The sequence below is a fragment of the Culicoides brevitarsis genome, chromosome 1, assembly GCF_036172545.1.
Source record: "Culicoides brevitarsis isolate CSIRO-B50_1 chromosome 1, AGI_CSIRO_Cbre_v1, whole genome shotgun sequence".
Taxonomy (NCBI): Eukaryota; Metazoa; Arthropoda; class Insecta; order Diptera; family Ceratopogonidae; genus Culicoides; species Culicoides brevitarsis.
In genome coordinates this window covers 5,619,830-5,636,929 of record NC_087085.1, presented here as the reverse complement: position 1 = coordinate 5,636,929, position 17,100 = coordinate 5,619,830, and the positions used below count along the sequence as shown (strand labels likewise).

The 17,100-nt window shown below is 22.6% G+C and overlaps 1 protein-coding gene across 4 annotated transcripts in view; it reads right to left on the bottom strand.

The window, feature by feature from the left end:
* LOC134834063 (MOB kinase activator-like 2) overlaps positions 1–17,100 on the bottom strand; it is a 93,728-nt gene that overhangs the window by 15,661 nt on the left and 60,967 nt on the right. The window contains exon 1 of one of the 4 annotated variants that reach the window (XM_063848612.1): positions 10,120–10,332. The exons of the other annotated variants lie outside the window; for them this stretch is intronic. Coding sequence (XP_063704682.1) covers positions 10,120–10,211 — 92 coding nt within the window. The 5' untranslated portion in view covers positions 10,212–10,332. Of the gene's footprint in view, positions 1–10,119; positions 10,333–17,100 lie in introns of those variants that run through there. 4 annotated transcript variants of the gene reach the window in all.

Genomic DNA, 17,100 nt, shown 5'->3' with positions numbered 1-17,100 from the left:
AAAAAATTATTTTTTAATTTAAAAAAATTATTTTTTAATTTAAAAAAAATTTAATAAAAAAAAATTATTTGAAAAATTAAAAAAAAATATTTTTTATTCAAAAAAAATTATTTTTCGTAAAAAAAATTATTTTAGATTTTTTTTTAATTTTTTAATTTTTTTAATTTTTTTTAAGCTTAAATTGACAAAATTAAAAGCTCAAAGCAAAAAATTTATCAGAACTCATTATAATAACACAGAAAAAAAATTAATTAATTGGCTAAACTTTCGTCATCAAAACTGATTGGAAATCAATTGAGCAAATAAAGACACAGGTGCAAGTTGTTTACACTGTCTAATGAACGAGATATCGGTTTGATGACATATGGCAACAATTTTTTTTCCGATATTTGTCTTGTTATGTGATAAGAAATTGAGGCGTGATAAGGGTTTTGGTCATATTTGATTAATTTTTTGGGAATTTTTTGACAACTTGACCTGAAATTTTTATCAGATTTGAAATAAAATTCGGTTTCGGTTGTTTTATTGCCCTAAATTTATAAATTTAGATCGAATTTGATAAATATTTTTTTTATTTATTTATTTTAACAGATTAAAAATTAAAAGGTTTAAAGATTTTATTTTATAAAAAAAATAAATAAATTAAAAAAATAATTATTTTAAATTATTTTTTTATAATTTAATTAAATTATTTTTTTTTTAAATTTATAAATGAAATTAACTTATAAAAAAATAATTAAAATAAATAATATTTTTTTTCATTTATTTAATTTATTTTTTTTTTATCTAATAAAATTTTTAAACCTGTTATTTTTTTTATAAATTTCAGAATCAAACAAAAATTCTTATCAATTTCCGCAAAAATCAAGGTAAGCATTTATTTTTATCATAAAATACAAACACTGATAAGGGAACTTTAATTTTGCTCAAAAAACAAACAATTTGATAAAACGTATTAAATAAATACAAAATGACTTCGCGGAACAAAAATTTCGTAATAATTACGACTACTTGAATGAAAGCGAAAATTTAATTAATTTTTCTCTAAAAAAAATTAATCAACTTGCCTAATAAGGAAGTCGCCTGCATTAGTTAAAAAATTGTGTCTCAACAACAATAATTGTCAGTTGAGTGAAAACGAAAACACAAAAATTACTTCAAAGCCATTTTCGGTGACATGACATTACATGCCCTTGAATATGAGTTAATTTGACACAAATGTTCTTCGTCTGTTTTGTTGTTTATTTTGTAAGTAACAAGCCATTTTATGGTCTAATTGTATCAAAATCCCTTATAAACATAGATATTAATGTGTATTAAATTTATGTTTAATGAACAATAACAACAAAAAAAAAAAAAAAAAAAAAATAAGTAAATAAAGATATTTAACAATAAAACTATAACGCGAGACTAATTCAAGGTTTTTCGTGGATTGAACTTTTTTTTGTTATTAATTTTTTTTATGATTTATTAACAAAAATTAATATTTTTATTATTATTTATTAATATTGACATACATATTATTTTTAAATAGGTATGTTAATATTAATAAAAAAATATAAAAATTTAAAGCTTAAGATTTCATTCAATTTAAAGTTTTAATTAACTTTTTTGTATAAAAAAACATAATTTAAAAATATATGAAAATAATTAATTAAAAAAAAAATTATAATTTTTTTTAAATAAAAATTAAATTAATAATTATTTTTTTTTAAATAAAAATTAAATTTATATTTCTTTTATTAATAAAAAATATTTAAAAAAATTAATTAATTATTTTTTTTTATAAAATTTATTTTTTTTAATGTTTAATTAACTTTTTTGTTGCTTTTTTGTATAAAAAATTATTTAATTAATTATTTTTTTTTTTAAAATTTTTTTTTTTAAAAAAATATATGTTAATAATTATAAAAACTCACATTGGACAAAGTAACACATTAATAGATAGTTGTGCATATTTGACTAGAGATCCAATGGCGTCGCCTAAACGACTCGGTACCAAGCCAACTTGCCACATTGGCTTGGGGATAGCGTGATCCAAGGAATCAAGGCAACTAATGACACCCAGTTTGACTGATTTTCTTTTTTTTTTTTTAATAATAAAAAAAATTTGATGATGTGCAAAAACTAAAATATATATTTTGGTCAAGGTAACTGATGACCGAGTGTTTTATTAGATTATTTAGCACAATTTCTCTTTTTTTTTATTTGTAATTATTTTTTTTTATTAATATTTATAATTTTTTTTTGTATGTTTAATATTTCACACACGTAAATATGACTCAGACTGTTTGTTTTTTTACTTTCTTTTATTGTTATAACTCGAACAACCGAATCTTGTCGTGTTATTATTAATGTTATATATATGATGTATATTCGAATTATTGTTATATCCGTCGAGATTTCTTCCTCGATTGTATATTTTGGAGCTTGTGTTGAAGTATTTGCGGGTAAATGTTGTGTTGTTGCTATTTTTTCGGTGATCGAGGCACATGTAGGCACACATTAATTGACTTAACACCATTGCTTTTATTATTTTTTATTATTATTTTTCATTCAAAACGAGAAATTTTTATTATTATCATAAGAATTCATTTTTTTTCTTTATTATTATTTAAATATATATTTTTTTTATTTTAAATAAAAATTATTCAAAAATTACCGCGAAGGCGAAACATGTTTAAACAAAGTGTCGTACGAACAAAAACTAAAGTGCAATTTTCAAGTTTTGCTTTGTAAAGGTTTCGTAGATATAAAATATATATGTTTGTATGAGTGTCTCAATATATATAATATACATTATGTATGTTATAGACAAATTGTGTAGACTTGAGACGTGCTAATTTCCCCTTCACCGTTGAAACTGTTAACCATGTCTTGGTAGACTTATGACTACATATATATGTCAATCGAGTCGCGAATTGCGAATATATATGTTAAAAGTGACAATTTTTTGTAATAATTAATAATAATGTTGTTGTTTAATGATTCGTATAAATAATTTTCTGACCTTTTTTTGATCTTTACTTTAAAGTTCTTTCACTTCTTCTTCTTTTTTTTTAATCAATTAAGAATATTTTTTTTATTTTTTTTTTAAATTTTAATGAAATGCGAAACAGGTTAAATTACATCATATCGCGTAATTTCATCATCATCATCATCAATTAAAGTGAATGCTGGTCATGTCGCTGCGTGTTTCGAGAATTAATGTTTCAGGGCTTCAAGGAGAAAAAATCTCTCACGTTTCCGCGACCTACTTCAATAAACTTTTCTCATGAAATATTTCCTTTTATAAAACTAAACACACGTTTATTTGCTTTAAAAAATTATTTTTTTTAATTTCAAAAGAAATAAACATATTTCATAATATGATGTTTTTTATAAACAAACGTCATCTTTTTTTTATACATTTATCGTGATTTAAGCTTTGATACAATTTAAAAAAATATAAAAATGTAATTAAATTTATTTTATGATTTTTATGTTGAAAAATAGTCAATGAACTATAATTTTTAAAGAATTTGACCCAAAAAAAAGTTCTTTTTATTGTTTATGATATTTTACTGTTAAGCCGTCATGAATCATCAGGGTAACAACCTATCGTACATTGCTCCTCTCGCATGGCTCCTTATACAGATAACTGTCGGAATATTTTTTTTTTTTTGAGGAAGAAGTTCATTGTCGTTGTGATAAAGTATTTCGATAAAAATTACACACGTGTTACATTTGCCTTGAAGCAAAAAATAAAAAGTTAACGAAATTCTTATCAACTTCATTATATGAAAAATTTATAAAAATTGTTTTAAAAGAATGTTTGTTCCTGAACAAATTATTATGAAGAAGCTTTTTTTGATTAACTCACGTATTTTTTTTATAATAATAATTAATTTTGTCTTCATAAATATCGCAACGTAAAAAAAGTTGTCTTGTTTTTTGTGAAAAAAAAATAATAATTTGCAAAATTTTATTAAATAAATAATTATTAAAAAATAAAAAAAATAATAAAAATTTAAAAATTAATTAGAAAATAATATTAATTAATTTTTTTATAATTTTTTCTTGTCTTTAGATTTTTTTATTATTCATATATTTTTTTTTCTTAAATTAAAATTTTAAACTTTTTCCATATTTTTTACTTATTTTTTATAAAATTTCTTATTTTAAATTTTTATTAAAAATTATTTATTAAAATTATTAAATATTTTTTTTTATTTTTTTAAAATTTTAAACTTTTTAAATTTTTTTCATATTTTTTTCTTAAAATTTCTTATCTTTAGATTTTTTTATAAAATTTATTTTTTTTTTCTTAAATTTTTAAAAAATTTTTTTTATTTTTTTTTTTTTTTCTTTTAGATTTTTTTTATTAAATTCTTTTTTTTTCAAATTAAAGTTTAAAATTTTTAAATTTTTTTCATATTTTTTTTCTTAATTTTATCTTGTCTTTAGATTTTTTTATTTAATTTATTTTTTAAAAAATTAAACTTTAAATCCATACAAATTTTGTAACGCTATAACTCAAGTTCTATTTTACGAAATATCATGAAGTTTTTTGTAAACTATGACTTTTAACTCCCTAAAAGTTCAAAACTCACAAAAAATTGAAAATTAATTCTAAAAAGCTGTGAAAATTGCAAATTTGATATGTAATATTCATTGCATACCCAATGAAATTTGTAAATCGCATTTTTGCTAATTCAATCAATTAAAAAGATTAAATCTTTTTAAACGTTCTCAGCTAATTTGTTACATGAAACATTTTCCTCATTGCTTAATTATAACTTTTATTATATTGATAATAAACCGAGAAAAAAAAATGAGGTGACTCATGGAATTTTTGATAAAGAACGTTGTAACCAGAAATGTGTTCGTAAAAAGACTTATAAGCTTACTTTTATCGTTTTTTTTTTGTTATCTATTTTATTTTTATTTATTAACGCTTCGGTTAAACACATTTTTTTAACTACGCCACTTTTATTACGATTTTTATTATCATTTTTAATTGTTTTATTGGCACGATTCTAATAATAACTTTTTTTACGAGTCTAAGTAAAATTTCTTTGCAGCTCGAAGAAATTTTGTTCTTCAGATTCGTTGACCTTTTTTTTCGCTGAAATTCAAACGTAAAAATTTCAGTCACGTATTTTTTTGTGACAATTTATCCCGCCAACCAGTGAAGAAAATTTAACTCAATTTGTTGTTTTCACTCCATTATTTTTTTTGTTGTCGAGTGTTGCTACATATTTAGACAAATCATTTTAACAACATTTTAAGTTCACAACTCGCCTCACGGGTAATCGGGTCAATTTTAATTAAACATTTGTCACCCACGTTTTTATTTTTTTTTTTCAAAACATCAACAGCGTGATGTTTGTTTTGAAAAAAAAAAAACTGAGCGACATTTGCCGCTCACTTTATTACTCGGATTATTGCGTGGATGTGTCTTTTCTCGTCGTCACAAAATAAATAAAAAAAAAATATTAAAAAAAAAATCAGAACCGGAGATGAAAGTGAATCTCCTCCTTTTATTGTTGTTCGTGAAGTTAGAAGCTTATCAAAAAAAAAAAAAAATTTTTTTTTTAAATTTAAATTTTACGAGTGGGTTAAGCCTCTTCAAGTACTTTTTTTAAAGCAATTTTTTTTTTTGGATAAACTAGTTTTCAAGGTCGGCATGTTATTTACTCGCTGTGGCGTGCAAAAAATGACCGGTTTCTTTCATTTTCTTTTTTCGATGTTGTTGTTGTTTTGTGAAATCGCAATACATGGGCCGGAACATGATATGCAAAGTAGGAAGAATTGAGATGTTCGAGAAATGAAGGAACGCAGTAAGTAATTATTTTTTTTTTCGTTGTACTAAAGTTCCGAACTGGAGCATGAAATAATTTTCAAAAAAAAGCATGAATTTTATTATCATTACATTTTTTTTCAGTGTAGACACAATGATCATTGCTTGTGTAAATATGACGAGAATTTAGATCAAGATCGAGCAAAATGATGTCTTTTGATATGCAAATGAGACGAGTGACTTATGCCAGTCACTGTCGTTATTATTTTCTTCTTGAATTATGAACGCGGATTAGCTTCGATAGTTTTCTGCTTCGAAATTGTCAGATCCGGAGAAATTTATTAATATTCATCAAGTGTGACTTACGACTTTTTTTCTTTCCTTTGCTTGACAAAGCTTGACTTACCTAAAAAGAGAAAAGAAAAAAGATTATTAAAAAAATTGTTTTTTTTTTCAGATCAAAATCAGTTCAAAAGACACGATGGAGACGTCAGGTAAGTAATTTTCATTGAGAGCCTTTGTTTGTAAAATATTCAAAAAAACAAAGGAACAAAGTGTCATAACCATTTCGCGAATATGCGGCAAAAGTCTTCAAAAAAGTTGTAATAAATAATAAAAAGATCTCATTTCCGTTGGGAAACAATGCTTCGTATTCATCACTTTTTCAAGACTATAAAGCAGGTCAGTCAAGTAGACAAACAAAACGCTTCATTTTTCGACAAACGAAAACAAAACAATGAAAGAAGGTCTTTCAATATCATTTTTTCGGTGCGATTCGACTAATTAGTGTCGTTATGTTAATTGTGTCATAACCTTAAAAACTTTTTTTTTGTTTCAGATTATTTATTCTTATCAAGAAGTTTTCAAGTTCAAGTCTGTTGTTGAATAAATCAGTAATTCAAAATGTTATGAAAAAAATTCTCGGGAGAACGAAAATTACAAATTTGGATTCCATAAAAAAAATTAAGAAAAAAATCTTAAAATTCGTTTTTTTACCTTTAAATTAGAAATCCATTTCAATTAATCCAAACCAAGCCAATTAAAAAAAAAAATTTTTTTAGATAATTTTGTTAATTTTTTCCTTAAAAAATTAATTTGAACAAATTTGGATATTTTTGTTAAATTTTTCTTTAAAAAATTAAAAAAAAATTTTTTTTAGATATTTTTGTTAATTTGTTTTTATTAATTTAAAAATGAATTTTAATTTTTTTTTATTTTATTAAAAAATTTTTTAAAATTTTTTTTTTAATTTTTTTTTATTATAATTTATTTTTTTTCAATTTTTAAATATTTTTTAAAAATTTATTTTTTTTTGTTAATTTTTTTAAATTATTTTTTTTTTGTTATTTTTTCTTTAAATTTTTTTGTAATTTTTTATTTATTTTTTTAAAATTAATTTAGATTTTTTTTATAAATGCAAATTTTTAAAAAGGTAAATTTGACATTTTTCATAATTTTTATTTTTTTTATTAATTTTTTCTTTAATTTTTTTTTAAATTAAAAAAAAAAATAAAAAAGTAATTAAAATTAAATTAATTTTTTTTTTCAAATTAATTTAAAGAAAAATTATTAATAAAAAAATATTTTTATTAATTTTTTCAATAAAAATTATTATTAAATAAATTTTATTTTTTTTATTAATTTTTTTTTAATAAATTTTATTTAAAAATTTTTTCATTTTTTTTTTATAATTTTTTTTTTTTTTTAATTTTTTTTTCAGAAAAATAAAAGAAAAAAAGCCTCAAGAGGTGTGATTTCGTTTCAGTGTCAAACAACAAAAAACACAAAGAAAAAAGTTAATACGGAATTACTGTCACCAATAAAAAGCAATGACAATTAATCTTCATGACAATGTCATCAACGAGACTAAAACACGAAAGCCTTTGTGTCAAATATCCGGATGGAAATACCCTCGAGACTCGTTTTCGTTTATTATTACATTTATTAAACCGCTAATAATTTTATGCCCGGCGAAGTTAATAATTGCGAACGAAGATGAGTCATTTTCATATTTTTTTTTCATTCGCGACGCATCCGTAGGTGTGTCCGGATTTCACTCTTCTTTCGCTCTCCCCCGAAAAAAAAGGTAAATTTTTTGTTTACTTTCTATTTTTAGCAATTTTTATTTTTCTGATGCGATGAAAGGTTGTCATTGCCTCGTGTTTGTCTCTTGCTAATTAATTTAATTCACTTTTTTTCTAAAATAAAGAAAATTTTAAAGGCACGTGAACTCAAAAATTATTGATTATTTACAATTTGATAAATGATGATTTGAACACATGTGCACCTAATTCCCCGATAATTTGTTGTGAAAACAAAATTAAACATGAAATTGGCAGCAACGAATGCAACTTGTCTAAATTCATAAATAAAATGAAAAATTTTTCGAACAAATGTTCAACTTCCAAAAAAAAATGACAAAATTCATGATTCATCGAACCAGCAATGGAAACTCCAATAAAGCACGAAACGAATTCAAAATTTTGGTTTTGCATATCAATTCGATTCGATTCGCGCCGCACAATAAAATTAAAAAAAAAATCTAGATAGACACGAATGAGCGGTGTGATGATGATTATGTAAGAAACTAGACCATGAAAAGCCAAAAAATGAATGCCAAGATCAAGATATTATTTTAGCACACACATAATAAATTAATTTTAAGACGTTTATCTTGGATCTCTCTCGCATGTTTTCTGTGCTATTTTATTGATACACGTTGATTTAAATTTATCTTTTATTTTAGCACATGCGATTTTGTTGGCTGACCTGCATTGTCTTTGGATCGGATTTGAAATATTATTGAAAGTTGAGAAATAGAGGCTCGGCAATTTTTTTTGGAATAAATTTTTTTTTGTGATTATCTGATGGAAAGACGGAACAAAAAGTGTCCTTGAGATGCAAAATATTCAGAGGATGATCGTTTTGGAAAGGAACAAGACAATTTTCGATGTAAATGATTCGACATGACTTGAGGATTGTGAGTCAGCGGTGAGTTTATTTCTTCAAAAAAAAAAAAAAAAAAAATAAAAAAATCCGATGATACGTGCGCGGAATTTTATTTTCGCGGTTTTTATTGTTTCTTCTTGAAGTGAAAAAAAATTTTTTTTACGGTTCAAAAGTCTGTCAGTAAAAAAATTAGAAGGTAAAAAGTTAAAAAAATCTTAAAATTAGCTTTCTTTCGTTAATTTTTTTAAACTTTATAAAAAAAAATTTATAAGATTTAATTTATTTATTTTAAAAAAAAAAATAGAAGGTAAAAAGTTAATTTTTAAATTTTTAAAAAATTTTTTAAATTTTATTTTGATATTTTTGTTAATTTTTTAAAAATTAATTTAAAGAATTTTGAATATTTTTGGTTTTTTTTTTCTAAAAAAAATATATTTTTTTTAATGTTTACTTAAAATTTTTTAAATTAAATTAGACATTTTTAAAAATTTTTAATTTTTTTTTTTTTATTTTTTTTCTTTAAAAAAATTAAAATTAATTTAAATAATTTTGTTAATTTTTCTTAAATTTTTTTAAAAATTAATTTAAAAATTTTTTGATATTTTTTTTATATTTTCTATAAAAAAAATTTTTTAAATTTTATTTTTGCAAATTTTTTATTGGTTGTTTTTAAAGTGAAAAAAAAATTTTTTTTTACAATTCAAAAGTCTGTCAGTAAAAAAATTCTTTTTTAAAATTTAAAAAATTTTTTTTTTTAATTTTTTTTAAATTTAATTTTATTTTAATTTTAATTTAGTTAAATTTAATTTAAATTAATTATTTTTATTTATTATTTAATTTAATTATTTAAATCAAATTTAATTTTTTTAAATTATTTTTTTTTTCTTTTTTTTTAATAATTAAAAATCCCCTTCAAAAAATTTTTAACTTTATTTTTCAAAATTTCATTAAATTAAAATATCAGATCTCATTTAAATTTATTAAAACGCCTCTCGAACTTTAATAATCCATAAAATTATGAATTCTAATAAAATTTTTATTCCTCCTAAAGCTTTAAAAACGTCCTTGAACTATCATGACACTCGGTTTAAACAAAGCCAAACCTTTAAAAAACTCATTTTTTCTCATAAATCCACACTTTAAGCTTTTTTTTTCAAAAGTTCCAATTGTCACTTGAACAAAACGCGCCTTCGTCACCTTTTTTTTCAAATATAATTTCACAATTTTTACACATTTCTCAATATTATGACACATAAACATTTTAAAATGTTTCGCATGTCTCGTTGAGTTGTTGTACATTTTATTTTATTTTTTTATAAATTTTATTTTTTAACCGTCATATCAGTTTATAAAAGGTTAAAAGCACTAAAATTTAATATTATACATACACTTGTGATGATGAGCTCGTCTTGATTATATTTTGATATTTGAAGACAAATTTGCACAGATCATATTTGATAATGAAATTTTTGAGCGTCATTTTAAATTTTTTTTTTTTTTTCACAAAAACAATTTAATTCATTTTTTTTTTCAATAAAATTCTTTAATAGAGAACTGCAAAAAATAATTGGTTTTAATTTTTTTTCACAATTTTTGCAGTGTCACTTTCATTTATTTTTTTCTAAGTAATTTTTTTTTTATTATTTCTCAATTAATTTTGATTAAACGATCGTCAGCAGTTAGTAGCTGAGCAATAAATGACGATTTTTTTCATCGATTTGTAGATTGACGTCTTTTCTTGCACACACAGTTAATCAATCGGAACAATAATTTAATATTATTATATTTGTTTTCACCGATCACTTCTGTGGATTATTACTTTTAACGTTACTTTTCTTGTTTTTTTTTATTTTTAGAAATTTAATGCCCAAAAAACGTAACTTTCGTAACGGATGTTAATTTGAATACAATTCCTCACTAATTATTGTTATTATTTATTTATTTATGGATTTTGTCGGATTTGAGCACTTGAGTGTTTATTTATCGGCTAAAATTATTTTTTTTTTATTTAAATAAAAATCGACCTGATTTTCGGTTCAATTTTTTTTCAGTTAATCCAAACCAAGCAAAAGATTTTTTTTTCAGACTCGGATTTCGATCGTAAAATACAAAAGCAGAACGAAATTAAATACGAGGTGATCAACATCAGGGTTGCAAGCGAACTGGCAATTCAATACTCTTTACGAGTACGTGTACTTTGTTGTTTTTTTTTTCACAAACACAACTACTACTATCAATGTACGGACCCATTGCGAACACTTCACTCATTCATTCATAGAAAGAAACACAAAACTAATCATCTGATGACGAGCGACGTACACATGTTTTCGAGTCGCATACGGGGAGCAACGTTTTCTAACAAACTTTGATATTAGTTTGATTGTTTTTGCGTTCGAGAAACACGTTTTAGGATCAGCTGTTTTGACGTCGTCGCTCGAAAAACAATAATCTTGGCTTCTTCTTATTATTAGTTTTGTGGATCGATGGAACACGTGTAAAGGAAGTATTTTTTTTTTGCTCATTCACAAAATTGACGACCTTACTCGAGAAACGCTGCGGAGTTCATGACATGTCGAGTGTGTTGATTCGAGTAAATGAGGGAGAGATAACAATTATGACACACACGTTCAACTTTATTGTTTAATTAATCGTTATTACTGCTTCAAGGTGGCCTTGTTGGCTTTACATAATGAACGAACGACAAAAAAAAAACTGGAAAAACACTCGAGACATCTGTATTCTATGTTTTTGTTGTGACAAGCAGTTGTTTATATAATGACAAAAAAACAAGCCTCTTGATATTAGAAAAAAATATTAGTTTTGGTAGTTTGAAGTCCTTTATATTTAAAAAAATTAAAGAAAATTTTTCTTATTTAATTAAATTTGAGTCAAAAATTAAAAGTCAATTCATTAAAAAAAAAATTAAAAAAATTTTTTTTTAAAGATTTTTATCGAAGAAATTTAAATATTTCTTCATATTTATTAAATTTTTGACGTTTTGAATTTCAAATTTTTAAAATGTCAATTCAAAAAATGACCGTTAAAATTTTTTAAATTAATTTCTTCTCGTAATTTTTCATTATTTATCAAAAAAATCTTAAAATTTTGAAAATTTATTAAATTTTCGTGTTAAAAAAAATTAAATTAAATTTTTGACGTTTTGAATTTCAAATTTTTAAAATGTCAATTCAAAAAATGACCGTTAAAAATTTTTAAATTAATTTCTTCTCAAAATTTTTCATTTTTTATCAAAAAAATCTTATAATTTTGAAAATTTATTAAATTTTTGACGTTTTGAATTTCAAATTTTTAAAATGTCAATTCAAAAAATGACCGTTAAAAATTTTTAAATTAATTTCTTCTCAAAATTTTTCATTTTTTATCAAAAAAATCTTAAAATTTTGAAAATTTTTTAAATTTTCGTGTTAAAAAAAATTAAATTAAATTTTTGACGTTTTGAATTTCAAATTTTAAAAATGTCAATTCAAAAAACGACCGTTAAAGTTTTTATCAAAAAAATCAAAAAATTGTGAAAATTTATTAAATTTTTGATGTTTTGAATTTCAAATTTTTAAAATGTCAATTCAAAAAACGACCGTTAAAAAATTTTGAATTAATATTTTTATTTTTTTTTATTACAAAAACCATAATTTTTAGACTTTAAATTCTTAATTTTTTTTTTAAATTTTCTTCACTTACAGGTACGATTTTCAACTTTAAACGTCATTAAATTCTCCAGCGACACTCGAGGTTAAAATTGATGATAAATATTCGCGTCGCGTTAATAATTAATCAAAATTTGATCAAAAATGGTGTTTGATGTGTTTCGTTGGATCCTTATCAATCATCATCCCACACATCGAGCGAGCGACGTCAATGCTTTTTGCCGCAATATCTCCCACACTCAAAGCCAAGTGTTAACAAAGCTCGATTCGAACAAGTCAAGTTTAAGATAAAATATTGCAAATAACAGGGTAAATATAATTAAATCAGTGACGCCGCCATGACGTTAGCAAGTACAGTAGCAAAATTATAGCGCAAAAATATGCTCGAGGCGTGCGATTGGATGAGAAAACTTGATAAATTACCGTTAGAAAGTCAAGATTCCATAAGGCACCGTTTCATTGAAATTCGAACCACTTGATGATTCTTTTCAGTATTTTTTTTTAATTTCAATAAAAAAAAGCAGAAAAATGACTTGCATCCGTTACTTTTTCATTATTATTAACTTGTCATCAGCAACTGCGACAACAATGACAAAAAAAAAATAAAATGCTAATTAAAACGAAAACTGACGATGTGTGTCTCGACTACTCACGAGAAAACAAAAGAAATGGAGAAAACGAGAACGCAAAACAACAGCAGACTACAAATTACTTTTTTCGTTGACCCTCTTGTTACGCGAAATGTTTTTTTTTTTGCAATAAAAATGCAAGTTGCTTAATTTCACTTCAAAATATCGCGTGGCAAAGTAGGCGCAGACAATACCGGATAAAAAGTAGACTCGCACGTCAAATTAATTTGTATTTTCGCCAAACAATTATTGCAAAGGTGTCAGAATTCATTCATGTGAGCGGCAAAAAAAATACAAAAAAAAAAAATCCACACGAAAAAATGTTTTTAATGAATATTTTATTAATTTGGGTCAAATGATGTTAATTAAATGGACATGTGAAAAGGTTAACGAAAATTGTGCTCATTAAATTTGGATTTCATCAAGCCAGCTGGATACATAAAAAGCCCTTTGGGGAAAAAATTAACACAAATAAATGAAAGAAAGGCAAAAAAACGAGGTTAGATTAGTTTGAAATGGGAGAAAAAAAAGTTATTTTATAATTATTTTCTTGCAAAGTTTGCTGGCGACTGATAATTTAATGAAGTAAAGTCATCAAGAAGTCTGCAATGTAATAAAAGAAACTTTTAAATTTGATATTAAACAGCAGAATTGCAATTTTATTTACTGACAAGAATGGTAAAGGAAAAATATTGAGAGTTTCGAGTCTGTCTGTGGATAAATTTGTCTTAATTTTTCTTGAAAATTTTATTTTTAATTATTTTATATTTTTTATTAAATTTTAATTTTTTCTCAAAATTTTTCAAGTTCTATTTTTCTCAAAAAAATGAATTATAAAAATTTTTAAAAAAAAAAAATTTAAAAATTTTTTTAAAAATTTTTTAAAATTTTAATGAAAATTTTTTATTTTTTAAATTTAAAAATTAAAAATTTAAAAAATTTTTTTATGAATTTTTAAAAATATTTTTTTTATGAATTAAAAAAATTTTTTTAAATTTTAAAAATTTTTTTAAAATTTTAAAAAATTTTTATTTAAATTTTTTAAAAAAATAATTTTTTATTTTTTTTGAATTTTAAAAATTATTTTTTTAAAAATTTTAAAAAATAATTTTTTTATGAATTAGAAAAAAAATTTAAGAATTTAAAAAAAATATTTTTAAGAATTTTAAAAAAATATTTTTTTTGTGAATTTAAATAAAATAATTTTTTATGAATTAAAAAAAAATTATGAATTTTTAAATAAATGAATTTTATATAAATTTAAAAAAAAATAATTTTTTAAAAATTTTAATAATATAATTATTTTTTTTTTATTAAATTTAAAAAAAAAATCAATATATATTTTTTTTTTAAATTTTTAAAATTCACTAAAAATTGAATTTTTTTATAGTTTTATTTTATTTTAATATTTTTTAAAAATAATTTTTAGTCAAGTTTAGTTTAAAGATCAATTCATAAAGCTCAAACTTAAAAAAAAATATTTTTTTCTTTAGTCCGAGAAATGACTCGAGAAATTTCAATCAAATTACCAACTTTACTTCCAAAACAAAACAGAAAAAAACTTTTATAAAATAAACTTCCTCCTTCTCCTGCAAAATAACCGTTTACCTCAAAATCCAATCGAGATAAGTGATTCCTCGAAAAACGACTTTTTATTCATCTTTTTCAGCTAATTCGTTAGAATCATCGTCTAAAATACTCGGAAGAGCAATATAATTTCTTTTTTGTAAAAAAGTGCATAATTTTCAATGGAACTAATAATCTTCATTCAATCTTACAATTTACTCGAACGGCGCCAAAGTTATTCAAATCATCGTCGTTTGATGGATAGATAGAAAAACCAGATGATTCGAGAGAAGGATTAGTTCTCATGAGTTGTAACAGAGACCCAACATGATTATTATTATATAATGCCATTAATGCGAGATTAAATTAAATATTTATTGATGTAAGAAGAAAAGAAGCGAAGAAGAGAAGTGAATGAACGAATCGGTGAGAAATGAATTTCTTTTTTTTATGATGTGTTTATTGCTCTTGTTACATTTTCAGAGATCGTCGCTTAAGTAATAGAAATCATAATTCCTCGTAAACCGATTATTAACTTTTTTTTTTTGATAACAATCGCACTTCTCATGAACTCAACTTTTCCCGAATTAAAAATGTAAATTAATTAGACGCGTAAAAACTCACGAACATTTTTTTTTTGAATGCCTCAACATTAGCATAAAAAGGTACATGAATACAAAAGGCAGAAGAGCACATCCAAAACAATTACACTTCAATTCACGGGAGAGAACAAACGAAAAAAAAGGTGTTTGGCCTTAGGACGTGTTAAGGTTGCTTTGCTTCGTTTGTGGCTTTTCTTTTTCACTTTCAAGTGATAAATTTAACCTTTTTTTGTGTACGTTGGTGTTAATTTTTGGTCAGCCACGCATGAAAATCCGGCGAAAGTTGGAAATTACCCGAATATTAATGCGATTTTAACCAAAAAAACGACCTTGACTGTGAAATCCATCATCATAAACGCCAAATTGGTTTCTTAAGTGTGCAGAAAATCACAAATATTGATGGATTTTTGGCACAGGAAACTTAATTTTGAAACGTGCCGGCAATATTTTGCATCATCAACTTATTATTATTAATATTACATAAAAGCAGTGCAGAAGATTTTTTTTTAATTTAAAAAAAAATAAAGTAAAAAAAAATAGATAAAACAATTTTAATTAATCCAAATCAAGCTCAAAATTTTTTTTAATTATGAAATTTTTATTTTTTCCTCATTTTTTTAATTTTTTACATTTTCATAAGTTAAAAAAATAAAAAATAATTTTTTTTTATGAAAAAAATTAAAATTGATGAAAATTAATTATTTAAAATTTATTAAAAATTAAAGTATATTTCGAGGTTTATTTTGTTTATTAAAAAAAAAAAATTAATAAAAAATGTATTTTATAAAAAAATTATTTAAACTTAAATTTTTTAAAATTTTCAAAAAATAATTGAATATTATTAAATTAATATTTTATTTATTATTTTAAATTTTATTAAAAAAAAAAAAAAATTAAAAATAATTTCAATTAAAATTCAATAAAATTAATTTTTTTTATTAAAATTTATTTTTTTTATTTGTAAGAATTAAAGAATTAATAAATTTTAAAATTTTTGTTTTCTTTTATTAATTTTTTAAATTTTTATTTATTTAATTATTTCATTTCTTTAAAAAAAATATTTCTTCTTATTTCTTTTTAATTAAAAAAATTTGTATTTAATTTATTTATATAAAAAAATAAAAAAAAATTGATGAAAATTAATTATTTAAAAATTATTAAAATCATTAAAAATTAAAATTTATTTTTTTTTTAAATTTTAATAATTTTTTTTTTATTAATTTTCGCATAAAATTATTTTTTTTAAATAAAAGCCCAATATTTTTCAAGCCCAAAAAATAAATTCCATCTCTGCATAAAAGGGAGGCAAAATCTCCCTTCCACGTTTGGGGATTATGTGTTATTGATTTGGATGAACAAACAAAAAAAAATCTGCTTACACATTCATCCTTTCACTCCATTTTGCAGTGAAATGTATTTTCTCCGTTACACGTGATTTGATCGATTTTTCAGCGTTTATCTGCAAAAATTGCTTTTTACGTGTTTTTGGGCGCTATCGACATTGCGACATGATTCTCATTTGTAATTCTGACCTCGCAAAACTTTTGTTTCAGATAATCGATAAAATTTATTTTTTTTTTGACTGTCAAAAAACGTGGCCCATGTAGCTCCGAAAAACAAGAGAGAGAAAAACAACATTTGACGTTCCGAAATATAAATTGGAAAAATGTCAAAGTGTTACAATTTCGTTCAATTTGTTACATTATTTTGGCACATGGGTGCACAAATGTGCACGAAGCGTAACCGAATTCATTACCATGGAAATTGGAATCGATCTTTCAATTAAAAAAGGCCCTCTCTTCGATATCTCTCCGTTTCTCTCGCGTTTTTGTGTGCTTTAAATAACAATTTTTTGGCAACATTTCAATTCAACAATTTTTTTTTTCGTAGTTCGAGAAACAAATGCA